Raw genomic sequence first — 27,567 nt, forward strand, 5'->3', positions numbered from 1 at the left:
CAGCAAGTGGTAAGGATCATGTTTCCTCGAGGAAATGACAACAGACATATCGCTTCCACCCCCTCACTGCAAATGGAGTGGGCATCTACTTGGAATAAAGTCATTTTAATTCACAGCAGATGGCTGATTAAAATTTGGATGTGTTTCATCACCATTGGAAGGGCAACAAGCACTTCTTTTTTTTCAAAGTGGCCTGTGTAGCTGGCAGCCATCTTGGGTAGGTTGGCCAGCAGTTGGAAATCAAATCTCGGACAGTAGTAGTCCTTGGTAGTAGTATAATTTTAGTCCTGTAGCAGCACTTGTTTTTAGATCCTAGTCCAAATAGACTTGACGTCTATTGCTGCCGGTGGCAGCCAATGGGTAAAATAAAAGCAGTGGATTTTTTAGTCAATAATTGGCTCGCTGTTCCATTTGAGCAAACATTTGGTATCTGTGGCAGGGAAACAAATTGCTAGTTTTATTTCAGGATCTCAATGCTGAAATTGTTGACTTCCATCCTGTACGAGTGATGAAATTCACAGCCAGGTGGGTGGCAGGTATCAAATTATGCTTGCAGAGATCAATAAATATGTGTGTTGAGATCCTGGAAGAGGAGCGGAAATCAATACCACTTGGGAGCATCGTATCGTCACAGCAATGTGAGGGTGAATGCATCAAGATCTCGGGGAGGGCACTTGAATTAAACCATTTTACCTTCATTTACTTTAAACATAATTGGTTCAGAAAATGAATGAATTGAATTAAAGTAGTATATAGAAAGCAATAGAGTAATACCTTGACATACGAGTGTCCCAACTTATGAGAAATTTGAGATACAAGGACAATTCTGAGCATTTTTTTTCCTGGAGATACGAGACAAATTTGAGATATGAGCATATGAGATGGTTTTCGATGCGGCCGTCCGGGTGGTGTTACTGTGAGTAGGTGGTGAATTTGAACAAATAAAAACATGAAAAACATGTTTTTCCATTGTAATATCCTGTTTTGGGTGTTTTTTCAGGGGATGGGAATGGATCAATTTGTATTTAGTTTATTTCTGTGGGAAAAAAATGGATTTTAGATACAGACGCTCCCCTACTTACGAACAACGGTACATACGAACATGTCTGCAAATTGCGTTTATGTCAAAAAATGTTCGTAAGTTCGATTTTGTATTGCGCACCTTTTTCCGAGTAGTGCTTCTTTCCGCCGCTAATACGCTTGGCGCTGTGAGGGCTCAGCTCACCCAGCATCCACCTTCCTCTGCCCAGTTCGTTGCAGTGCGTAAGTTGCCTAAGTGCGTGACATATCTCCAGTGCGCAAAGAACCTTTTTCATTTTTATCATGAAATATCTCGTGCAGCCATTATTCAATATGGTTGGTGAAAAGCGAAAGGCTTCTAGTGAGGGAGGTGCAAGGAAGAGGCAAGCCATTTCATTTGAAACGAGTGGCAATAATAACGAAGCTTGATGCGCGTGAGAGTCGTGAGCGTTGCACGGGCATACAACTTGAACGATTCAAGTTGAATCGTTCGACCGTCAGTACCATTTATAAACATAAAGATCGAGCAGCAGGACCCAAATATTGAACGTTGCACAAAGTTTGCAAATCAATTGAATGATCCCATACAGTGCTACCGCATCATTTATGATGAAAAAAAGAAGAAAACTGTGCAATCGTCGTTAGATCGCTTCTTTCGGCCAGTTTCTAATACATAAATCTCTTTCTCTCTCTCTATACAGTACTGTACATATTCTCTCCATTTTATTAAATGTTTTTTCAGTACAAACCAATGTGTGTTACTTATACAAGCCTTAAACATACAAATGCACTTGTATAAACCTTCAATATACTTATATAGGCCTTAAACATAAATTATAATAAAAAATGTAGCACTGAATCAACTTACAAACAAATTCAACTTATGAACAATCGCTCGGAACCTAACTCGTTCGTAAGTAGGGGAGCGTCTGTATAGCGGAAATTGACATACGTGCTCGGTCCCGGAACGCATTGAGCTCGTATCTCAGGGCATTACTGTACAACATTTTATAAAACGAATGTGGCATGGTGAACACACTGTGAGACACATGAGATAACTTCCACACTTTCTCCTCTAGTGGCTTATTGACCACATGACATGAAAATTAACTTTAGTTCAACGAGTTTAATGTGATTAAAGTTTAATATCGACTGCGGCTTTTCCATCTTCCGCGTGCCGCCCTTGAATGCAACTCCGCTCAGGAACGTCTGCGTGATGACGTACTCGCCTGACGTCACACCGGCTCGTCTGGAGCATCTCTGGTGGCTAAGCTAGGTGGCTAATCGCGCCACTGCGCCTCTTGACTTGTGTTGTTGTTTGCCTTCCCGCAAGAACAATAAACATTTATTTTTGTTTTCGCCAGTGGCGGAAACACTTTGTCTCTCTCCCAAAAAGTCCGCGTTGGGCCGCTCGTTATGGCTCTGCAAGGCCCGGAGGAGTTGGGGGAACCGGTGGAAGAATCGGACGACCTGGACGACCACGACGCCAGTAGTATATCCCCGGCCGAGGAGATAACGCTGCCGGCCGGGCCCGGGGGCGACGAAGAGGAGCCCGCGGGGGACACCGTTTTACTGCCCTGGGACCGCTTCTCCACCTGGCTGCATTGCATCTGCGTGGTGGGCTTCGACCTGGAGTTGGGACAGGCGGTGGAGGTGAGGGAAGACCCGCTGAGGTCACACGGCGCGCCGGGAGAACTAAGTCTCCAGGGAGCCGATCCAAAAGTTAGCTATGTTCTGGGCTCCGACTAATTCCTGGACGGCAAAACAACAACATTTCCTGAAGCTGTCTGCGTAATGCTAAATTGGGAGTCGAAAGTGGTGTCAAACGTACAAATTGGGATTTAAAAGAAAGAAAAATGGACTTAGCTCAAAAGTAATTGGCAAAATATGTACTAATTGAAGATCATTTTACCAACTACTATTCTGTGAATACTGTAGATTTACTCCCCCGAATTTGTCATTTGGGCTGTTTTTCCATTGGTAGCTGAACAACTACATTTTGTGACGAAATGTTTTTATTTTGGTGTTGAAAGAGCACTTTTCTATCCTCCAGGTGATCTACCCGCACCATTCCAAACTGTCGGAAAAAGAGGTGAGTGGAGACGTGTCCAATTTTCGACGTCCTGGACCGTCCACACAACGAGTCAATTCTGTCTTTGGTGTGGTTTTTCCTCGTAGAAAACCAGCATTTGCTACCTCTCCTTCCCAGACTCCAACTCAGGTAAGTTGTTGTGAAAAAACTAATTTTTTTCACCAGGTTACATTATATTTCATCCTCTTTTTTTTCTTAAAGAATGAAAATGATAATAGGTCTGTCTCGATAGAGATATTTGGAATTAGCCGTTAGCCTGATTGCACGTTTTCTGCCGGGGTTTTAGGTTGCCTGGGCGACACCCAGTTCTGCTTCCGATTTCGCCAAGGCTCCAACAGGAAGTCGTCGCTGGCTTTCCTCCTGGAGACGAGCGACAGGGACGCGCCGCCATGTCTCAAGGTCGTACCTCAGTCAGACAGCATAAAAGTCAAGAAAGTCACAATCAATAGACCTCAGTTCATTACATAGCATATTTATTTATTTATTTATGAGAACCAAATATTTCAACAAAATGTGTATTTTGTGTTGCACAACGGATTTACAAAAATATTGCTTTTTGCGATTGACAATCTAAAATGGTTTTCATGCCGGATAGCTTCTGTTTAAGGGGGCGGGGCTAATTGGATGCGCTATTTTTCCCTCCTTGATATATTTCCTCAGTATCGAATTTGGACTCGCTATTGGCAGATCGGGTGACTCTGCGTCGACTCACATGCTAAAATATGCCATTGGCGCACCCCCAAATAACCCATTGAAGCCTGAATATACATTTAACCAATGACAAACTGGGAAATCCTACATTGAAAAATCTCAAACAACAAATATCTTCACCCATAGAGATTTATCATTGACTGCAATGTTATTAAAAATGTATGCGCCGCACACGTGTGTGTCCACAGAGGGAGCAAGGACATTATTACGGCTACGTGTATTTTCGTCAAGTGCGCGACAAGTCCCTAAAAAGAGGCTACTTCCAGAAGGTGAATGAAAAAAGTGATCCGGGTGTATAAAAATCTTTTTTTTCCATTGAACTCGTGTTTTTTGTTCCACAGTCGCTCGTCCTGATCAGTAAGCTGCCTTACGTCACCTTCTTCCACTCGCTGCTCAAGATAATGGCTCCGGAATACTTTGAGAAGCATGAACCCTGTCTCGAGGCGGGTACGTAAGAAGAAAACAAAAACTGATGATTATAAACAGGGGGGAAAACGGTATATATTATACCTGAAAAGTATTACAGTAATCCCTCGAATATCGTGGTTAATGTACACCAGACATTCCCGCGATAAACGAAAAACCACAAACTAGGATCACCCCCATTATAACTATAATAATTTAGTACAATTATCAAAAAGTGTATTTTTTAAAAATATTGCTGCTATAAGCATGTCAAAAGACTATTAATATCTAAATATAATGCATAGATTTAAAAATGTAACTACTTTAAATACGGTACTCACAGTAAAAATACCGTATTTATTCGAGTATAACGCAGACATAAATTGTGACTAAAAATAGATTAGATTACAATTTTATTTCATCTCGTATTCGGAAAATTTACTTGGTTGCAGTATTAAGACAGACACACAATACATTGTAGACCTAGGTAAAAAAACTGGAGCCACACACAGGAAGTCCACAAGGTGGAGACATTCTGCAGACTGACACTGAATTGGCATAAAAAAATAAATAAAAATGCTTCAGTTTTTTGGGTACAAATTTTTGCGGGTCATACTCGAATAAATGCGGTAGTTCCTTTCCACTTAATATAAATAAAAAAACAGGTTTACAGGTTTTAGTCCAAGTCTTCTTACGGCCATGGGTCCATTGTCCGCGTTATCCGAGGGATAACTGTAGTGAAAAAATAAGGACATATGCCAGAAATGGAAAGAAAAAGTTGTAACCCAGGAATGGGGGGGAAAAAAACCTATCAAATTATTTCAAAAAATAAGTACAACTGTCCAAGAAAAACTTTTCTTTTGCCCTCTTAGCTTGTAACGACATAGACCGCTGGCCCTCGCCGCATCCAGGGAGGATCCTCACCCTGCCCATTATGGGCGTGGTCATCAAGGTTAGAGCGTAAAATAAAAAATTTATAATAATCTGCATTTTTTTTAACACAAGTGCGCCCCAATGCAGGTTCGCATCCCCACCTGTTACGACAAACCGGGGACGTCGCAGCTGGTCCAGTCCAATCAGGTGATGACTCTCACGCATCCATAACGTCCCCGGTCCAATTTATTTACCGTATTTCCGGACTATAAGTCGCACTTTTTTCATGGGTTGCCAGGTCCTGCACACTCAATTGCAACTTTTGTGGGTTTTTTTCTCTTTAACCATCGACAGGCTGTTATGTCTTTTTTTAGGCTATAGTTATCTGAAAAAAAACTGAACAGTTGTCTATTTAAACCTGTCCTCCATTTTAATACTGTTATTTTAACGCAAGGGTGTCAGACTCGGGTTTGTTCGCGGGCCGCAATAACATAAACTCGATTTCATGTGGGCCAGACCATTTTAGATATAATATTTAGATTTTTTTAAAAATTGGATTATAAGAACTGGATCAAAAGCCCTTAATATTCATTTTTTTATAGATATAGAACTGTTTATTTGAACTTGTTTTTCTTAGTAAGGGAAAACATCTAATAATCATTTGTTTTTCATTTCAAATGCAAACATTTAAAAAATATATATATTCAATATTAAAGTGGAAAACCGAAAATATTTTTATATATTTATTTTTAGATTTTACAAAATGCTTTTTGACCTAAAAACACCAAAAGAAAAAAATGGATAAAAAATTGCAATTAATGATTTAAAAAGGGTAAAATCAGGAAATATAATATACATCTATATACAGAAAGTTGGCACTCATGATTGACTGACTCGGGCCGCACAAAATGAGGCGGTGGGCCAGATTTTTGCCCCCGGGCCGCCACTTTGACATCTTTGCTTTAACGTGTATTTGTTTTTGGTTACTGATGAAATAGGAAAATTGCCCTCTCAAAAAATGTGACTTATGATCCAGTGCCACTGATATATAATATGATTCTTTGTGTCAGTGTTCATGTTCATGTGTTTTTGTCAACAGAGTGACAGCCTGGTGTCCATTGTGCTGCCCACCATCCACGAGGTGGACCTCTTTAGGTGAGAACCTCGAAACCGAAGACACGGTCCCCTCAGGACTTTCCTCGGAACGGAACCCAAATGAAATGTGGGCGTGTGCGCAGGTGTTTCGTTCCAGTCTTCTTCCACATCCAGATGTTGTGGGAGTTGGTGTTGCTCGGCGAGGCCCTGGTGGTCATGGCGCCCTCTCCCGCCGAGTCGGCGGAAACCGTTCTGGCGCTGGTCAGGTGGGTGCACTGCAAACATTTTACAGAGTGGAAAATAGTTTCAAACGTTGTCATTGTTTAACGCGAGACCGAAAATTCTCTGTGCACGCAGTTGCATTTCTCCCCTGCGCTACTGCAGCGACTTCCGGCCCTACTTCACCATCCACGACAGCGAGTTCAAGGAGTACACCACCAGGACGCAGGCCCCGTCAGTCCAAATTCAAAGCGTACACTTTTTCTAGCTTCAAAAATACGCGAGGAAACCGCCCTCCAAAAAATCCCATTTTCCGCCAGGGCTTCCGTCATCCTCGGCGTCACCAACCCTTTCTTCGCCAAGACGCTGCAGCACTGGCCTCACATCATCCGCATCGGCGACACCAAGCAAGCAGGTGATTCCAAATCCAATTGGGCCGTATGGAGTGATATTGATACCTTTTTTTTTTTTTTTTTTTAAATTGACAAAGTATATAAACTTATAACCACATTCGGCACCAACAGATCGGTCGTAAAGCGATACCATCGCGTGACGATCCATGTTGTGGATACTGTATTTGTGTTTCCGCATTGCATTTGGGGTTATCGTTTGCGAGACTGTGATTTCCGAGGGGACCCTAAACGCACCTGTTTGTCAATGCAAAAAACAAAACAATGAATGTTCATTCGCTGGCAATCCTCCCACTTTAAATGGATTGGATTGTCTACTACAGTAATCCCTCGAATATCGCGGTTAATGTAGACCAGATATGGCCGCCATAATCGAAAAATTGTAGTAGTAGGGTCACCCCTATTAACTTTTTTTTTCTTCGGTGCTGAGTCCTAGTCTCAAAAGTGCACGGATTTTCACATTTTTATGAACTTAAAAAATTAAAAAAATAAATAGTTAATAGCGGATTTTTTTTTTACAAAGTAGTAAATTCGCGATAAGTGAAGACATGATAACCGAGGGATTACTGTAGTGTTGAACTATCTGTTGGAAGGGTGCAACTCAGCCAGAGGAAGAACAAATTTTGTTTCTTCACTCATTGGACGTCGATAAGTGATAAACTCGTTGGTGGGAGGGCGCATCTCGGCCAGAGGAAGAACTTTTTTTTTTTTTCCTTCATTCATTGGGCGCTATTGACGTCCGATCCTTTTTTAGTTCCAAGCTTAAAGGTGCTTTTCCCATAGGTGACATGGCCAAGCAGATGAAAGTGAAGAAATTGAAGAATCTGAAAACTCTGGACTCCAAACCTGGTAAATTTCCGCTACCGGTTGCATTGAGATGTTCCTGGGCTGAATTCCGACTGCTTTCAGGCGTGTACACGGCGTACAAGCCCTATCTCAACAAGGATGAGGATATCATCAAGCAGCTACAGAAGGTCACCCTTTTCATTCTTTCCTTTCAATTTATATATGATCTCAGAAATACCACGTGCAAAGATTTTTCTTATGATTTTACCTTCAAAGTAACACATTTGTACTCCCTATTAAAACCATGAATATGGAGGTGAAAATTGTCAATCAGGGGGCGGCTTATACGCGAGAAATTGTACAATTCAATGATGCAATTAATGCAATTTTAAGGGTACAGCTTATACGCGGAGGCGGCTAATTTGCGAGAAATTGCGGTAATTCACTTTTTTGAAGTTTATTTTCTTTTGTGTCATTACCCCTACCGTCTCCATCGCGCTTTAAAATTTGATCATTTTTTCTGTCTCAGGGCATCCACCAGAAGCGTCCCTCGGCGGCTCAGACGGCCATCTTGCGGCGCTACTTCCTGGAGCTGACGCAGAGCTTCATCATCCCCCTGGTAGCTCGATCCGCCCGCCCGCTCCGTCAAAGATAACGGTGGGACGGATTTTTGAAGGGTGGCCCCGCGTTGTTTGCCGCAGGAGCGCTACGTTGCCGGCCTGATGCCGCTTCAGAAGTCCATCAGCCCGTGGAAGAGTCCTCCGGCGCTACGGGCCTTCGTGCAGCAGGACTTTATGAAGACGCTGGACAAGGCGGGCCCGCAGCTCACCTCCAGGCTCAAGGGCGACTGGATCGGACTCTACAGGTATGTCCTTCCCGTTTATCGCAACGACGGTGGCTAGCACGAGATCGGCTCCGATTCGCTGCTTTTCAGTGCCGTCGGCGTAAATCAAAAGTTGAAGATGTCCGCCTTCTCATTAGAAACTAAAGAATCCCAAATGTACCATATTTATTCAAGTATAACACACAGCCGTGGATAACGCGCACCCATAATTTGTAACTAAAATTTGTCGTCACCTGGCGGACAAAGACAGGTTCTACATCTCCCATTGTACATAACGGCTGCGGACGGGACTTTTTCACCGGCAGAGGGCAATTTTTCTCCAGGATTCGCGCACCCATACTTTGCTTCAGTTTTTTGGTACAAAATTTTGCGCGTTCTACTCGAATAAATATGGTAGAGAATAAATACCAAAATAAATACCAAAAGTAAACTGTAAGTACCCTAAAATTTCAACAAAGTGACGCAAAATGAACTCCTTGCCTGCAATTGACAACAATAGAAGTCCAATTCATTTCGTTCATTCAGTCAAAACGGATTGGACGTCTATTGCCATCAATGGCGGCAAGTAGGTTCATTTTTGGGGCCCTCCCGTTCTAACCTGTAATTCACTCCCCCCGCGTTCTGCCGAAGGCACTTCCTGAAATCTCCCAATTTCGACGGCTGGTTCCGCACCAGGAGGAAGGAGATGACGCAGAAACTGGAGGCTCTGCACTTGGAGGCGCTCTGCGAGGAGGTGAGGAGAGGAGGTTGTTTTTTAGCATGCCATTTACGCCACCTGACCGTTTGTCCCCATCAGGACCTGTGCCAGAGAGTCCAGAAGCACTCGGAGGTGGAGACGGTGGACCTGCTTCTCAAGTTGAAGGACAAACTGGCTCAGGCGGAGAGGGAACGTCTCCCCGTGCGCGCCGGCACGCTGGCCAAGCTGCGAGCTCACATCGACGCCGTCATCCTGGCCTTGCCTCCGGACCTCCGGGGGATCCTGCACAAACCCGACGGGCCCTGACCGAGGAGCCAGGATGCCGCCGCCACTCCGAGAAGAGCTTTTTTTTTGCTTTTAAAGTGCACTTTCTTCCTCCCGTTTGCGTACAGCAATATACAAAGGACCCCGGCGACCCATCCGGGCGCTTTTTATTTTCATATTTTCAAAGGAAACAGCACAACAACCACAACCACACCAGCGACACGCAGCGGCCAATCGGGATGCTGCATCCGTGTCACCTGACCTCCGGAGAATTTGAGAGACTGTGAAGGAATGCCCCACCCACAAGACGAGTCATTTGGGGTAACTTTGCAAACGCAGAAAACTTGGATCATATCAACTCTGTTCAATAGTTACCATATTTTCATGATATACCATATACTATATATATTATATACACGTATAGATGATATATATTCGGTTTAAAGTTTCAGCAAAATTTGGGGATCTTTGGGAAGTTTTAAAGTACGTTTAAAAAGTTTAGAGCGTACGTTTAAGAATTTTAAAACACTAGAGCACTAAATTTATTAATTTAAAGGCTCTTTTAAGAGACAATTCCAGTTCATTTATGAGTTTCTGCTCAGTTTTTAATCATTTTTTCCCAAATTTTGCTGAAAGTCTTCCAAATTTATAAGGAAAATTTCCCAAAATTTTGTCAAAATTTCTTGTTGCTATCAATTTATTTTGGCAACACAATTCAGCCAAATAGTTATTTTATGCCCACTAAACTGACGTTTTCTTTGATTTTTTTTAAATATGCCAGCAGAAAAGGCCTTAAATCTCAGGAATTCTCACTAAATTTCACATACACAATACAGAAACATATTTTTGCTTTGTTTATGTAGAATTGATTCATTTTGAAGTCTTTTTAGTCGATTTTAGACCATTTTGGCCGTTGAATGACGTCAATGGCAAGGAATGAGATGCTAGCGTTAGCATTTCATTCTTTTTGCATTGTGAATAATAACATTTTGTGTTACAGGTTTTGCTGCTTGACTGCATTAATGATAGTTTTATGTTCTGTTTTTATTTCATGTTTTTAAACTGTGGAAGGGGAAATTGGCAGATCATTTTTGGAAAATTTCCACACGGTGCTCGAGTTTATCCAACAAGCCCTTTTATTGCAAAATTTGTCAAACTGTACTCATGATTGTATTGTTTTGAAATTTTATTTTCTGTAAATCATGTGGATAAGGAGGTTTTATTTTTTTAATTCATTTTTTTGGCAGAAAAGTGTACAAAAGTTCCTGATAATTATCGTAGATTTGCTGTCAGAAATAAATTTTAAAAAATCCATGGAAATTTCCCTAGAATTGGAAAAAAAAATTAATTAACTCTAACCCTAAGAATGATTTGATGCCTCATGATTGGTTAAAATTTTAATATTTTAGAACATTCCAGTCCAGTTTTTTTAATGAAGTTTTGACAAAGTTTGTGAAAATTGTGTTTAAATAGCATTAATAACGGTATTATTTGTAATTTTATTTCAGACGATGCACACTTTTATATTTATAAGAAAAACGCATATTTTAACAATATATTTTCCTTGATTTCTGTGTATGTAACAAAGTTTTTGTACAAGGTGTCATGTACAAATAATTATTTTGCAAATATGAAATAGGGACGTTAGAATCTAACCACTACATAAAACCACTTGGATCATTTATGATGTAAAATGTTTGATCATTTCAATTAACAATACCTTTTTTTCCTTATTTTTAATGAAAAAAAATGTTTTCTTGACTTATTAGTAGTCTAATAAAATGTTTGACCAGCTATATGGAGATTTCCTGCCATTTGTATCTTTTCTTTATTTTTTTTTACTATTTAATTTCTTGAAATTAGACTTAGCTATTTCTATTAATGTCAAATAGTAAAATCTATTTCAATTTTTAAGACTTCATACTTAAAAAATCATTTTATTTTGGTTTTATTAATGTTTTATTTTATTGATATTTGTTTTGAGTCCTGGTTTTCTGTAACATTGTATTATATTTTGTTGAAATATGTCTTTTAGGACAAGTACATTGTATCAAAAAGACTAAACTTTCTTTCACGACGGCAGCCATTTTGGCTCTGCGTCGTCCTGTTCCGAGTTAGAGCCACAACGGCGCAGTTTCTCGTAAAACCGAAAGCCAATCAAAAGCTCGCACATTTTCTCCCTCCAATCATTATCTAAGACGCTCCCGTATGTCCAATCGGAATCCAGTTGACCCAAGGCGAATACATTTCTGGCTGTTGTGGTCAATTCCGCGTTGCCTCCCCTCTAAAAATCTCCAGAGTGGGAGTTGACGGGCTAATTTCTCGTCTTTTTTCCTGCTCGGTTGTCACCCATCTTCAAGCAGCAGCCATGCCCGGGATAGAGAAGCTACCCATCGAAGAGACTTTGGAGGACAGCCCGCAGGTGAAGGAGAAAAAAAAGAGACGCACTGACTTGTCAAGCTTGACGCTTACGTGCTAGCGCTAGCCGCTCTAGCTTGATGCTACGCTAATATTACTATTTGCCGACAGCTAGCCACATGCTAACTGCGGTTTTCATTACGAAGCTGCGACGAGCTAGCTAATTGTCACCCTTACGACAATGGTCTTTTCCTTATTTACGTTTTTTTTCTTATTTTCATGGGCATGTCATCCTGTTACCGTGTAATAAATGGGTGGACAAGCAACACCTGTGTCGGTGACGTCACGTAACTTCCTGCTTTTAACTAACTCATTGACTGCTATTGACGGCGTTATACGAACCATTGTTCATAAAATATAAATTGCTAATTCATTAGCCACACAGTAACTAGCATATTGCCACTTGAAACACTGAAACGGAATACCAGAAAGACTAGTGTCTCTAAATCAATAGGAAGTGACCAGAAATGTACAAATGAGAGACATTTGTGGATTTAAAGTGGGAAGACTGGCTGTAAATTGTAATTTTTCAATACCATTAATGACGCTAGATGGATTGGGCCAGTGAATTAGCAAGGAAGTGACTGAAAAATCTGTGAAAATGGCATCTTGTAGTTAACTTATTGTATTTTTTTTCAGACGCGCTCTTTGCTGGGAGTGTTTGAGGAGGACACGGCGGTCATGTCCGACTACTGCTCCATGCTTTATCAGGCCATGCACAGGATTTATGACGCCCAGGTAAACCAAAAGAGACACACTTGCACACACATGAGTACATTGCATCGAGAGGTCTTGCTAACGCTTTGCGCTTTTTAGAACGAGTTGAGCGCCGCGACCCATCTCACCTCTCGGCTGCTTAAAGAATACGACAAACAGGTTTGGGATTTTCTTAAAAATTAAAAACATGTATTTGCATTTTCAAACACATTTTTGTCTTAATTTTATTTCTTGCCAACATATGGTATCTGGCAAACACGAAAATGGGAAATATACTTTTTTTTGTAAAATATATTTATGGTTGGTGCAAATTTAACATTTATTTATCCTTAACATTTTAATTTTTTTGTCTAATCTGTCTTTGACGATATTTTCTTAACGTAACGCAATCATTCCGTATTGCTAGCGATTTCCTTTAGGGGGCGACGACGAGGTGATGAGCTCCACCCTGCAGCAATTTGCCAAAGTCATTGACGAGGTGAGTCATCTTTTTTATTTATTTTTTTTATTTTATTTTTTTGAACCTCCCGTTCAGGCGTCCAAACGTCGTCTTCTTCTCTCCAGCTAAGCTCCTGCCACGCCGTCTTGTCCACCCAGCTCGCCGATGCCATGATGTTCCCCATAACGCAGTTCAAAGAGAGAGACCTCAAGGGTACTTGCACGTCATATCTTCTCGTGACTTATTTTTACACGGGAAAATATCATATAATTCTGTCTGTGTAGAGATCCTCACCCTGAAGGAAGTCTTCCAAATGTCCAGTGATGGTAAATTCCTTTTTTTACTCTTACTTTAACGTACAATGTTTGTTTTTGGTTTCTAATCAATTAAAAAATAAAAAATAAATGCCAGGTCAGAACATTTTTTATTATCTATTTTATTTATTATTTTGACTATTTATTGATTACCTAAGTAATCGACGATTACTTAAGTAATCAATAAATAAGTAATAAATAAATGAGTAGTCAACAACATAAATAAGTAGGGATGTGCACAAATAACAACGACAAACAAACATTAATTATTAAATAATCAATACATATCTTTGTTTTTTGTTGTTATTTGTGCACTTTGTGGTGAAAGCTTTAAATCTCATTGTATTTGTTAATGATGCTTTCAATTTAATTCAATTTAATACCAAGCTTTTGACGTTGCTGCCCTCTAGTAGACGGGAGTAGAAGTGCACTCTTTTTTCCAGCATGTGAGCCGGATTGTAAATCAATGTGAGAATTTTGCAACTTAATATCTCTGTAAATTGCGGAATCCTATTTTTATAGACTTTTAAAAAGACAGGGATATATTTTTTAATCTAAATCTCTCAAATCACAAAAATGTCAAATCAAATCCCTAGAGGGAGCTCCTCACCCAAAGCGTTGTGGTCTCCGCAGATCACGACACGGCCATCAACCGATACAGCCGCCTGTCCAAGAGGAAGGACAATGACAAGGTAGCCCGTCAAAGCGCTCAAAGTCACCCGCTGGAAACCCACACGCTTGGCCGGTGATGCCCCAGATGCGAGCCGAGGCGGTGGAGGACGTGTACACGTCGCGCAAGAAGCAGCACCAGACCATGATGCACTACTTCTGCTCCCTCAACACGCTGCAGTACAAGAAGAAGACGGCGCTGTTGGAGCCGCTGCTGGGTTACATGCAGGCGCAGGTGCCGTCCCAAAATGGACGCCTGGCGTTTAAAAAAAAGAAATAAAGTAAAATAAAATAAAAACTTTTTTTTTCTCCGCAGATCAGTTTCTTCAAGATGGGCTCGGAAAACCTCAGCCAGCAGTGGGAGGAATTCCTGGCCACCATCGGCACCAGCGTACAAAAGTAAGGAGACCAGTTGTAAGCCGCCGTAGATGTCCAATCTGTTTGAAGCGGAAGGGTGGCAGCGGTTGACTCCCTCCCACTTCAAATGGATTGGACGACGAGAAACGGAAAAGTTTATTGAACTTCCCGGCAGAAGCACCAAAAGACCCGTCGTGAGCCCTAACAAAAAAACTTCACGGCGGCCATATTGGTAGGGGCGATGTTCCTATCAAAGTCAATGCGGCGAGATTTAAATGAAGTCATCACGATCTTATTTCTCAACTGTTTTTCCTCAGATAGTAATTTGATTAAAATTAAACTCATCAGCTTTTGTTATTCAGTGACACCAGACATCCAATCTTTTTCAAACGGATTGGACGCTTACGAGTGATAGACCAAAATGGTGGGAGGGGCCATCTCGACTGGAGAAAAACAAATATTGGGAACCGGTGAACGTTTCCTTCAAGTTTATTGAACTTCCCGGCAGAAAAACCAAAAGACCCGTCGTGACCCCTAACAAAAAAATTTCAGGGCGGCCATGTTGGTAGGGGCGATATTCCTATCAAAGTCAATGCGGCGAGATTAAAATGAAGTCATCACGATCTTATTTCTCAACCGTTTTTCCTCAAATGGATTGGACATTTACGAGTGATAGACCAAAATGGTGGGAGGGGCCATCTCGGCTAGAGAAAAACAAATCTTGGGAACTGACCAACGTTTCCTTTGCCGTCAGCGTGCGGCGCGAGATGGAGAGGGAGACGGAGCGCATGCAGGAGAGCGTGGAACAGATGGAGAGATCGTGCGAGGCGCTCTACGCTCCTTGCGACCCGGACCCGCTGCACTCGCCCGTTTGTCGCAACCTCACCCAAAAGCAGGGCTACCTCTACATTCGCAAGTAAGTCTCAAACACAAACTCGGTCGGTGGGACCATTCCGGAACCCACATCTGTCCGTCTCTCCGCAGTAGGACGGGCCTGGTGTCCACGTCGTGGGAGCGCCAGTACTTCTTCACGCAGGGCGGAAACCTGATGCAGCAGGGCCGAGGCCAGGTGGCCGGCGGCCTGGTGACCGACCTGGACAACGCCTCCGTCATGGCCGTCGACTGCGACGACCGACGCTTTTGCTTCCAGGTCACCGCCTTCGACGGCAAGAAGTAAGGCGCCAAAAGTGAAAGCGGGCATGCTTTTATCTTCGAGGTTCCCTTTTATTTAAAGGGTGTCAGACTCGGGTTGGTTCGCGGGCCGCTTTAACGTCAACTTGATTTCACGTGGGCCGGACCATTTTAGATATAATATTTAGATTTTTTTAAATAAATGGATTAAAAGCCTTGAATATTTCGTTTTTTATAGATCTAAAACAATGTTTATTTTAGCTTTTTTTATATATACTTTTAGGTTTTACAAAATTATTTTTGAACTAAAAACACATAAAAAAATGATTAAAAAATGACAATTATTGATTTAAAAGGGGGAAAATCAGGAAATGTAATATACATCTATACTCTTCATTTTAATTTGATCCTAAAACAGAAAGTCGCCACTTTCCCGGGCCACACAAAATGATGCGGCGGGCCAGATTTGGCCCCTGGGCCGCCACTTTGACACAGGTGCCTCATAAGTTCCCTTTTAAAATAGCGTATTTTCTCACATATTAGCCGCATCCGTGTATAAGCCTGTTAGGTTCAAACACCAAACATTTGTTTCACCAACCTGTGAAGAAGGAAAGCACAGAGAATTTGAGTTAACTTTATTTAAAAAATGAGAGGTTCTCAGGACCGTCCGCGTCTCAGCCCTTCGAAACACTCTGAAGAAAATCTCCCCTCGCCTATTCTCTTATTGTGTTTTGGGAGTGTCCAAGTTACAGGAAGTTTCAAGCTGATCAAGGGAGAGATAGTTCTCTCCCAGTTACCAAAGGTTCTTTGATCATGACCATATGCCCCTTCGAGATAACATCTTTACAGTCTCCCTCCTGATACCTTGCAACCCTCACAAAACAGTCCAACAGACAGGCGTCCGCCCCCCTGGGTAGTTCCTCTTTGTTGAATAAGGTGAAACTTTTCCCAGGGGGTCAAGACACTCTCATTCTATTAACTAACATTTCAACAGTCATACCAGAATCAGGATAACTTATATAAAATAATTCCAACATAACCCTCCTGTTTATCCGGATTCTGCTATAAAATATCATCATCCATAACCTCTTCTTTTCAGATTTTCACATTACAGGATCACAAAAATAACAGAAAAACGTTACACTCAAAAGTCAACAAGGCATAGTGTTTAGCATCTGGGAACATGTCAGGCAGTCCAATGAACTGCATTTCCTCCTCAACCCCAGATGCGTCGGCGTCGTCATCATCCCGTGGTTCGCCTCCAGATGTCAATAAGGCATACATTTCTGATTTGACTGGTTGTATAGCATTTGTTATTAACCTTTCACATAACGTACGAATACAGGGAATGCAACAACATCCACAAGTTGTGAGAATGGCAGCATAAACAGCGATTGACATTAAAACTGATACAATCAACTGTTTGTATCTGCCAAACATGCTACCAAATTCGCCCCACATTGAGTTGTCGATTCCAGAATGTTCTTTCATCTTGCTGTTGAGGGATCGAAGACCCTCCAGGAGGTCACCGACAACTGTTCATGGATGGCTGCAAACCCTTCCTCCGTCCTGTTCCCCAGTCGTTGCACATTGTAATGGATGTAGTTGATTCTGTCCACATTTTTGTTAATAGTACACCACCAACACAGGAATGATTCAAAACCAGCTGCCATTTGGTTAGCGAGTCTACACTCATCCGGCACACCTCGGGGAACCCCGATGCTGTCGATGTAGGTTGGGTCCCCGGCTCCCCATCCAGGAGCGGACCGCTTGGCTCTGCCTTTCCAGTGTTGAGGCAGGACGTTTCCTGCACTTGTTTTCCAACTCGAGGCTCTGTGGGCGGGGCGTTCAGATACGCCCAGGCTGTCACTGACAGTCCAGTCACTGTGATGTGGATGACAACAGCTTTCACTGTGGCTTCTGTATAGAGGTGCAAAGTCTATGGGAGGTCAGGGTTAAGTGAGGGGTGCTCGTGGCTGGTGAGTAGACGTCAGATGAGTTTCTTCACGGACAAGGGTTTTGACACCGTCCGACTTAGTCCACTCAGAGTCACCTGTCTCGAACTCTTGACCTGATGAATCGACTTTGACTTTTCAGTGATCTTTGCTGCTGTGGAGGTTGGTGAGTTGGGCCACGAATGGGTCTTCCCATCGTGGAGAGAACCAGGACTTCACTTTTATGACTCGGATCAGGATCCAGTCACCTGGCTACACCACCTCCTGCAAGATAGACAAAAAGATCACGGCACCTTACATGTTCTTTGAATGGTCTTCCAATAACTATCTCAAAAGGTGTTAATCTCAAGCTAGTTCTACCAGTTGTTTTGCCATGTTTTGCACTATGCTGTTTGAAAAATGAGCTCCATTGTCACTCCAGATGATTCTGGAGATCCCATGTTCTTTACAGATCAATAAAATAACAAATTAAACAGTTCCTACAAAAATTTTAAAATAGGTATTTATACCTCTTCACCATACCTCCCCCCTGTTGAGACATTTATGGCTCAATTATGGAATACATTTTTGGTAGGCACGGTAGGCCTTTAGCTTTGTACAGTTCGTCTGCTGACTTCTTGAGATCGGCTCAGTTTTGTTGTTGTGTATGCTGCTGTGTTCTGTCGTTGTCTTTAACACGTGCTTAACATTCATCATTATGTTTGTGAAAATTTAAATACCTTATCAGTCAAAATTAAACATGCTAGCTGATATTCTATTTTGAACACTGTTTCCTTGTTAAGATCAAAACCCATATTTGTTTTTTCCTCTTTCCTACAATTACACAAATTAACTAATCATACTAAGAATAGGAAAAATACAAAAAGCAAACCAGGCTGCTTTCTCCTCAGGAAAACAGCTTTCCCGTTCTCTGTAACAGTTTAGATTCACATCAATTAATATTCAGAAACAAAATGCACACATTTATAATTCTAAATAGAATTGAACCCAGTAAAATGTAATCACCCCTTGTTTGTCAGGGTCAATATTTTTAACATAATTGTATCCTTTAGAGCAATTAAAGCCCATTACTTTTAAAATGCATACTAATCAAGTCCCAATTCATTTAACAATGTGTATTGCGTTGCATATTAACCTCAGTGTTTTTTAATTTTTCAAAATATCCCAATCTAGTAGTCTTATTATCAAATGTAACATTCCATTGTCTTCGGAGTTTGCCAATCATCTCCTATAAAACTTTCTTAATCAATATTTTTCCAATATTCAGGCATAAAATTAAATTCTAGTTACATTTCTATCCATTGTAGTTTCTCTTTTCTCTCTAATTGTTTACTTTAAAAATATGTAAGAAGATCTAGTCACAATTGTTTACTTTAACTATCTGTAAGAAGGTGTAGTCTCAATTGAAACGCTTTTTTTTTATATGGAGACAATAAAACCAATATAAAAAGTTCCTTATGGCTTACAGCATTGCTCCCCGAGCAATAATCTTTCCAATCAATATTGGAGTGCTTGCCATTTTATCTGATTACGTCAAAAATTTATCTTACCTGTCTCGTCATACGTTTCAACTGAGAGAACCTTCTTACAGAGCACAAAATGGATCCGCTATTTTCATGTCTGCTGGTTTGGTCAGGAACATTTGCACTCTCATCCTGGGTTGCTCATCATGTTTCCTGTTGAGAAATGCAATCTCCCTCTGCCAACCCAAAATTAATGCGTTTCTTTAAAGTTTTTTCTTTTATGCAGACATATGTTTAGCCTCATCCTCCAATTCCAATCGTGTAGTTAATAATGGTGTTTGGTATATTCCACTAAATTAGATTTCCATATATTTTTTTTCTTTTTCGGAACGAAATATGGAAACTTTTGTCAATTCAGTCAATTATTCTGTTAACACAATTTGGATGCCATTATCACAATAAATCAATAGTACTTTGGAATTTGGTATCAAGCACTGTCTTTTCAGTGCTCCTAAATTTTGCATAGCAGATTTGTTTCTCCACTTCAAATTTCACGTTTGGAGTACTGCTGCTTTTACCATTAAAATTTCATTTGACTAAACAATTTTCCATAATTTTCATCAAAATTTGATTTCAAATTTCTAAATTATTTTCCACCTTGATATCTGATTGATTATATCTTGATGGTCGGCCAATTAGAAACACAAAAAGACAAACAAACAACCATTCATTTACACTCATTTTCAAAAATCAGTGGTCTGCAATTTTTCATCACTGGTGAAGAGCCATCCCCAGTCTGGGGCTTCTTGGCAGCTAACCACCTTTTTGCTGTGCTATCAGCCTAATCATTCTCAAAAGAAATAGGTTAATGTTGTTTGGTTGACATCAACTGTTTGATGCTAATGCAATTAATATTCTAATAGTCATTAATATGAACCACGCTAAAGCATATTCACCTGTTCCGGGCAAAACAAGGAATGTTTTCCTGTGCACCGAAAAACATTTCATGCCTCTTCCGTCCTAGGGAAATCATGCCTATCCTAAATTAATTATTTTATCTAAATTTACCTAATAATTTGGATAAATGCCATTTCTGCATTGTTTTCATGTTTGATATCATTAATAATTTGGATGATTCTTAATACTTAAGTCTAAATCGCAAATCACTCTCATATTTCTAAAACAAAAGTTAAAGCTCTGGCTGAATTCCTATCCGCTCTAAGAAGGCGGTTTTATTTAAAATAAGAGCCATTTTCTGTGCTCACTATTACCTCAATTACAATTTAGGGAAAATAATCTTTCACTAGGCATTTCCTAATATAAATTTTAGTGTTTAATAAAAGACCCATATTTTTTTCACTAATATATCATAACACTATCAACTATCTCTGTCTCTCTTGTGGTAGTCTTTCCTGCCCTTTGTCTTTGGTGTGAAGGGAGCAGTAAACTGTATGGGCGACCCCCCCCCCCCTCTCCTTTTGTTTGCAAAGAGTGTGCTTATCTTGAGGGGGGTCCGCATCTGTGAAGGGGGGTTTCACCACCTTTTTTATCTATCTATCCCCTTACTTTTGTTAACCATTTGTTTTGCTACCTCCTGTTTTAGTCGTGCGCTATCATGTCGTCGCTGTGCGCGGGGAGGGTTGCCCCCGCATTCCCTGGCTATGTGGCCCTCTTTGCCGCACGACCAGCAGGCCCCCTTTCCCCCCCCTCGTCGTCGTGCTCCCCGCTTGCGTGTGGAGCCTCGCACGAGGAGAGCTGAAGAGGGACCACTGTTTTTTAACAGGCCTAATATAGTTATCTCTTCTCTTTTTTGTTTAGCTACTTTCTCAACCTCTTCTATTTGCCCTGCTATTCGCAACCACGCTTTGGTTTGATCATAACCTTGTTTTTGCATTTTACTTCGTTTTTTGTTACACGATTTTTCGATTTTTTGTTGTAGTTCACGGATATCTTTTATTATTAGTCTACCGGTGAACCCATATTTTTTTTACCCAATAACGCAAGGATTCCACCGCGTCGGGATCCTCTCTATGAACTATCTTCCAGTCTTTAGACGCAAGTTCCGAGAGGAATTCCTCTTTTTTACTTGTTTTACTTTGTACTTTACCCATTTTTGAATAAAATTTAGTCCCAGTGGGTCTTTGCACCTATAGTGCACTAACACTGGGTTTAGACAACAGGATGTCGATAAATTCCTTTAGTGGTAAACTCACTTCAACCTTTTCAGGCGGAGTCTCATGTCTACATACATCCACTAAAAGTCGACATTTGTCTCCTGTTGTTTGATATGAGATACAAATCACCAAATGGTAAAATGTATTTCCATACACACTTTTTTGCACGTTCACTCCTTTTAATTCGCAACCAAGGCTCCGCAAACCTTTACAGAGTTTAATTAGTCTTTTGCAACTAAGGGTGTCTGTTACGCCACGAATTTCTGGTTATTGTTTGTTCAATACAACTTGGACTCCGATATCCTTTACAGAGTTTAATTAGTCTTTTGCAACTAAGGGTGTCTGTTACGCCGCGGATGTTTGTTGTTTGAATTTTACCTGATAGGGCCTAGGATTCTCAGGGTTTATTTCTTTAATTTTACTTTTACAGAGTTTAATTAGTCTTTGCAACTAAAGGGGTCTGTTACGCCTTCATTCATTCCTTTTTAAACAAAATTTTACTCACGATTCTCTGCGTCCTCGGTATCCCTTCAACCTTTGGACCCCAGCCCGTAAGGAAGAAACAGTCCTGGAAAAAGGATCTTTATGCTGTGGCCACAGACTTTTCTGGATCTTGCTCACCCGCTGGGATCGTCCGGTATCTTGGAATCCGGCTCGAAGGACCAATTAAATGTTAGGTTCAAACACCAAACATTTGTTTCACCAACCTGTGAAGAAGGAAAGCACAGAGAATTTGAGTTAACTTTATTTAAAAAATGAGAGGTTCTCAGGACCGTCCGCGTCTCAGCCCTTCGAAACACTCTGAAGAAAATCTCCCCTCGCCTATTCTCTTATTGTGTTTTGGGAGTGTCCAAGTTACAGGAAGTTTCAAGCTGATCAAGGGAGAGATAGTTCTCTCCCAGTTACCAAAGGTTCTTTGATCATGACCATATGCCCCTTCGAGATAACATCTTTACAGTCTCCCTCCTGATACCTTGCAACCCTCACAAAACAGTCCAACAGACAGGCGTCCGCCCCCCTGGGTAGTTCCTCTTTGTTGAATAAGGTGAAACTTTTCCCAGGGGGTCAAGACACTCTCATTCTATTAACTAACATTTCAACAGTCATACCAGAATCAGGATAACTTATATAAAATAATTCCAACAAAGCCGTACCCTTAAAAAATGTTAAGCTTTTTATCTGTTTATCTTTTCTCTAGTTTGAAATTAATGAGCGTATCGGCACATTGTCTTGCGTTAAATATGGCATATATCCGAGAAAATATGGTCATAAAATAGCATCACTGATCTAACAATGTCAACACGAGCATTTTGTAAAAATGGGTGGCAGGCAATGAGGGAATTATTGGAGAAAAATGCCCATGGTTTTGATTTTATGTTTTATTTTTTTTCCAGAACGGCGATCCTGCAGGCAGAGAGCAGGAAGGACTGCGAGGAGGTGAGTGTGGAGGGATGAGACCACACCGCTTCCTGTGGCGGGACCTTCTCCCATTGCCATTTTATGCTCCTTCCAGTGGATCGCCACCGTCAACAACATCTCCAGGCGCATTTACCTGAGCGAGAACGCCGAAGAGGTGGCGGCCAGAGTCAACCAATCGGCCATCCGGGCCGTCACTCCCTCGCCGTCCTTCCAGCAGAGACACGACGGCGCCCGCCCGGCCAGGTCGCGACACCCTCAGTGACCATATATATGTCCAAATATGTCGCCGTACTTTGCGAACCAAAATCTGTCTTTGTTCTGTCAGTTGATTTTTATTTATTTATGTTTTTCTCTTTGCACCGCAGGATCCGCGCCGTGAGAACGGGAAGCATCAGCTCGGCGGGTTCCGAGTCGTCGCCCGCCCTCAGCTTGGACGCCCTGGTGGCCCCGGAGACGCCCATCCAGTTTGACATCATTTCCCCCGTCAGCGAGGAGAACGCCGGCCACGGCAAGACGGTGCCGCCGACCGGCAGGTACGCCATCAATCCATTTGTGGACCAATTTTCAATCAAATTCATTCATGTTGAGAGCCCTTATCTTCAAAATGGGAATCGCAAAAAAAAAATCTTTCTCATTAAAAAGCCTTGAGTCATGGTCATCCATAAAAACAGGTGTCCCAAAAATTGACAATTTGAATATCAATTCAAACAATTTGGCATGCATTGAAAAAAGAAGGAATTCAATGAAGTTAACTTTGCTTAATTCTTTGGGTTTTTTGCATGTTTTAAAATCGAGAAGTCTTTTTTTTGCTATGTTTTGTCTCTATCTGTAGTATTCTTCATATTGAGCTGTCATTTTTTTAAATTAATATTTCCAGGTTTTGCGGTCTTATTAATTTTTTCAAAGAATTCTATTATTAGGTTTATCATTATTATAGATTGTATCAATATTATTATATTATATGTGCTTGCAACGAATAGTTATTGACATTAATACAAAGGGCATTTTAATACATCTCTTGCAAAAGTAATGACTGTGGTTCGCATCAAGAGGACTGTGAATTGCTATGGACATCAAGATGGTTCACATCGAAATGTGGATTGTTTTGAACATTCAACATTCTCTGGTTGTCCCCGCAGAAGAAGCAACCCGTTTGGCGAGTCCGGCGACGGGACGGAAGACGACCAAGGTACGCTCGTGATCTCGTTGTCGCCGCCTGTGGCCCGGAGAAGCATTTCCATTCTCTTTTTGGTCGCTTTCAGACTCCATCCTGCACCAGCTGTTCATCGTCCGTTTCCTGGGCTGCGTGGAGGTGAAGAACGCCGAATCGGCCGACGTCATCCCCGAGACTATGAGGCAGATCTTGGCGGCGCGCGCCATTCACAACATCTTCAGGATGACCGAGTCGCACCTGCTGGTCACCTGCGACACCCTCAAGTAATTCCCTCGCCGGCGCCATCCACCTTTAAGCAAAAAGCTCCGCCCCATTCAGGCCCACTCAATCTCACATGGGTCAGACTCGGTTATTTTTAACATATACCGGAAAATAGGGTAAACATTTGCCATTTCCACACACTGATGACAAACATACCGTATTTACTCGCATACAAGCCGCCCCTGCGTATAAGCTGCACCCTTAAAAATGCCTTAAAATGGTTTAATTTTACCATTTCTCGCGTATAAGCCGTCCCATGATTGACAATTTTCACCTCCATATTCTTTGTTTTAATAGGGAGTACAAATGTGTTACTTTGAAGGGAAAATCTTAAGAAAAATCATTGTATGTGCGATTTCTGAGATACTGTATAAATCAAAAGCACTTTATGAGGGTCAATATCATCAATTCATCCAGTAATGGTTGTTTTCTTACTGCAAAACAGAAAATAACCAACAAATAGTAAATGTTACTTTGCCGACATCTACTGGTGAAAGAGTATAGCAATTCTTGTGCACATATAAGCCTTACCCTTGATTCAGTCATCATTTTTTTTTTGTTAAAAATACGGCTTATATGCGAGAAAATACAGTAATAATAATGTTGATGATGAGAACGAGAAGAATTTAAAAAATCCCCGCCCCCTTTTCTCCAGACTCATCGACCCCCAGACCCAAGTGACCCGACTTGGGGTGAGTCCAGGAGATCCGGCGCAGGCGGATGGTTTCGCGGCCGGGTTCCCGCCTTCCAACCGATATGTTCTTGCAGTTCCCCGTGTCCAGCGTGCTCCAGTCGTCGTCCCATCAGGACAACAAACGGCTTTTGGGCTTGGTCTTGCACGGCGCCGCCGGCCGCGCCGTCTGCTACGTCCTGGAGTCCAACGACGACGGCGAAAAGGTTCGACCCGTTTGAACTCTTACCATGGAAATGGACGGAGCGAATGAATGAAGACGAATGCATAATTTCCTTTCAGATCTGCGACAGCATCGAGTTGGCCAAGCAGATCGCCCTCCACTCTGCCGTGGTGAGTTTCAAATTCGCCATCGAATCCACACCACAGAGAGCACAAAAATCTACGTTCGAGACAAGTAATCGTTTTTTTTTGTCCTTAAAAAAACGGCCTCATCAAAAAACGTTCCCACCTACGTAGATATTTTAACATTGGCTTTTTTCTTAGCATTAGCTTGATGCTATTCTTCCGTATTTTAGCATAGCGGCTTTGTCAACGCTTACTGTAGCCATCTTTTTTTTCTTCGCGTTAGCTTGATGCTATACTTCCGTATGTTAGCATAACAGATTTTCAACGTTTACTGTAGCTATCTTTTTTTCTTAGTATTAGCTTGATGCTATTCTTTTCTATGTTAGCATAGCGGCTTTGTCAACGCTTACTGTAGCTATCTTTTTTTCTTAATGTTAGCTTGATGTTCTTCTTCCATATGTTAGCATAGTAACTTTGTCAAAGCTTACTGTAGCTATCTTTTTTTTCTTAGTGTTAGCTTAATGCTATTCTTCCGTATGTTAGCATAGCGGCTTTGTCAATGCTTACTTTAGCTATCTTTTCTTTTTTTTGCGTTAGCTCGATGCTATTGTTCCGCGGTGGCTAGCTCGTCTGTTTCGGAACACTTCGACCGACTTTTGCAGGACCGCGAGGCGGCGGAGAAACGCAAGGAGCAGGACAAAGCCAAAGAGAAGCAACAGGAAGAGCTGAGCAAGCAGAGACAGATCGAGAAGGTGCCGTATTTTTTCTAAATAAAATATTTAGAAGCATTTCAAAGTAAGACTGTCAACAGACGATTGGTTTGATCCTGGCCGATTTGTTTATTTGTGGCTGTACTCCAGGACTTGGAGGCGCAAAGCCGCCTCATCGCCGCGTCCAGCCGTCCCGCCAACTCCTCCGGCGCCGACGGGCAATTTGTGGTCCTGAGCAACAGCCAATCGGAAGACGACAGCGACGCCGGCGGCGGGGAGGAGGGCAAGAAAACAGGCGAGTCGGAAGCCTAGCCACGGCGGCTAAAGAACGGGTACCAACTCAGGAATCGGCGCCCGTCCATCCGTCCGTCCAGGGATGAGTTGAAAAACCACTTCCCTATTGACTTTTATTTTAGTCCATGTATCCAAAAATGCTTTTTATACCGCTGACTCTAAATCTATTTTCCCCCCTAATTTTCATGTACAGGTTAAACGTCCATTTTGCTTTCCAAACAGTTTTTATTGATTTTATTATTATCATTGCAGGGACATATTAGAAAATAGCAAGAATAATGTCGCAGAAAATTAGGGCTGGGCAATCGTGGCAAATTTTAATCTCGCGATATTAGTTTCAGTTAATCGCATCGTCAAGTGAAAAATGTGTTTCTTTTGGATAGTACTTTTAAATAACATAACATAACATAACATAATAATAATCGGACCCTGTCGTCATCATCAACAACAAAAGCCTAATTGTCGTCACACCCAGAAACTGTGTATGACGAAATTGGTAGTGCTTCTCCATAAGGTGCGTTTTCTCGGCAAAAGACCCAAATAAGTGATAATTTCGGACTCGTAATTTGGCATTCTGCCGTTATGGGTACATTTTTGGTGCCCTCTTGTGGCAGATTCGGCCAATTACTGGACACCTGAAACTTCTCCCCAAACTGGTCTGCCGATAATAATATTTTTTGGGGGAAAAAAAACATAAAATAGCAAATAAAACAAAAATATATAATAAAATTGAAATAGTTATTGTACAAATATATACTCACAAATATTTGCAGAAAATACCATAAATAATAGAACAAAAAATAATTGCTTGCTTACATATTAAATAAGAAAGAAAAATATTTCTGTCAATTAAGATACATTTAAAAATTATTACGTCCAAACAGGCACGTGGTAAGCACGTTAAATTTTAAGACTTATTGATTTAAGTGATATTTGACGGTTTTACAGCTCTGTTGAAATAAAAAATAAAAATAAAATAAAAACAAGTTGCTGAAAGTAGGGAAAAAAGTTTACTGATGATTTCATTGGTGTTGAAACTTGGGCACTTTACCTTTGACGCCATGTTGTTGAACTGTAAAGATATGCTTCATGATTAATATCTCACGTTTGTCATTTTGACAAAAAAAAGTTTTTAAAGACGAATAAAGCACTAACTCCATCCGTCTGGCTCAAGCGTTATAAATTTCTATTCAAATATTTGTTTTTGTTTTTAACTTTTTGATTCTTTCAGTTCTTTTATTTGTATATATTTTAATTATAATCAACTTTTTTCCATTATAAAAATTGACAAATTTATTTTTAAATCCATTTTTATTTATTTCCATTCAAATATCATATTTGAACTTTTAATTCAGTTTTTAATTAGATTAGCCTTTTTTATTTCAATTCAAAATTGATCTATTTTGCTTTTTGGCCATTTGTGTTTACGTCTGTAGTTTGTTGACAAACTTTGCTTCTAGATTTTAATTTTATTCATTTCCGCTTCTACTTAGACGAATATATATTTCAATAGTATTTATTACTCTTAAATTATAAATTAATTAAATGAATCTGTTTATATATATATTAAATTATTGTTTTTTTTCAGCCTAGTATTTATCCGTTCCAAATGTCATTTCCTGTAATATCTTTGGTTAAAAAGCATTTATTTCCGTTTTCGTACGTTCATGTTTATTT

General features: G+C 40.9%; 2 protein-coding genes across 3 annotated transcripts; both read left to right on the plus strand.

Moving 5' to 3' along the window:
- The first annotated feature begins 2,262 nt into the window (after positions 1–2,262).
- On the plus strand, positions 2,263–10,717 carry dennd6a (DENN/MADD domain containing 6A). Its single transcript, XM_077603632.1, has 19 exons — positions 2,263–2,296; positions 2,385–2,673; positions 3,074–3,112; positions 3,199–3,241; positions 3,399–3,511; positions 4,012–4,092; positions 4,165–4,270; positions 5,101–5,180; positions 5,249–5,308; positions 6,201–6,256; positions 6,340–6,462; positions 6,554–6,649; positions 6,736–6,830; positions 7,609–7,674; positions 7,735–7,799; positions 8,141–8,230; positions 8,313–8,476; positions 9,086–9,188; positions 9,252–10,717. Exons 2-19 carry the CDS (start codon positions 2,437–2,439, stop codon positions 9,456–9,458), a joined length of 1,824 nt encoding a protein of 607 aa, XP_077459758.1. The 5' UTR covers positions 2,263–2,296; positions 2,385–2,436; the 3' UTR covers positions 9,459–10,717.
- Positions 10,718–11,642: 925 nt separating this feature from the next.
- appl1 (adaptor protein, phosphotyrosine interaction, PH domain and leucine zipper containing 1) lies at positions 11,643–27,051 on the plus strand. Of its 2 annotated transcripts, none has more exons than XM_077603641.1 (21): positions 11,643–11,838; positions 12,474–12,572; positions 12,651–12,710; positions 12,958–13,029; positions 13,116–13,203; positions 13,275–13,316; positions 13,938–13,996; positions 14,062–14,208; positions 14,290–14,372; positions 15,085–15,246; positions 15,318–15,503; positions 22,448–22,490; positions 22,567–22,715; positions 22,838–23,005; positions 23,612–23,661; positions 23,735–23,909; positions 24,563–24,599; positions 24,676–24,804; positions 24,881–24,931; positions 25,549–25,638; positions 25,747–27,051. In XM_077603641.1, exons 1-21 carry the CDS (start codon positions 11,785–11,787, stop codon positions 25,906–25,908), a joined length of 2,106 nt encoding a protein of 701 aa, XP_077459767.1. In that variant the 5' UTR covers positions 11,643–11,784; the 3' UTR covers positions 25,909–27,051. The 2 variants fall into 2 exon arrangements, with proteins under 2 accessions (XP_077459767.1, XP_077459768.1); XM_077603642.1 differs by having other exon boundaries at positions 11,644–11,838; positions 15,315–15,503.
- Positions 27,052–27,567: the final 516 nt, after the last annotated feature.

This window comes from Stigmatopora argus, chromosome 6, assembly GCF_051989625.1.
Source record: "Stigmatopora argus isolate UIUO_Sarg chromosome 6, RoL_Sarg_1.0, whole genome shotgun sequence".
Classification (NCBI taxonomy): Eukaryota; Metazoa; Chordata; class Actinopteri; order Syngnathiformes; family Syngnathidae; genus Stigmatopora; species Stigmatopora argus.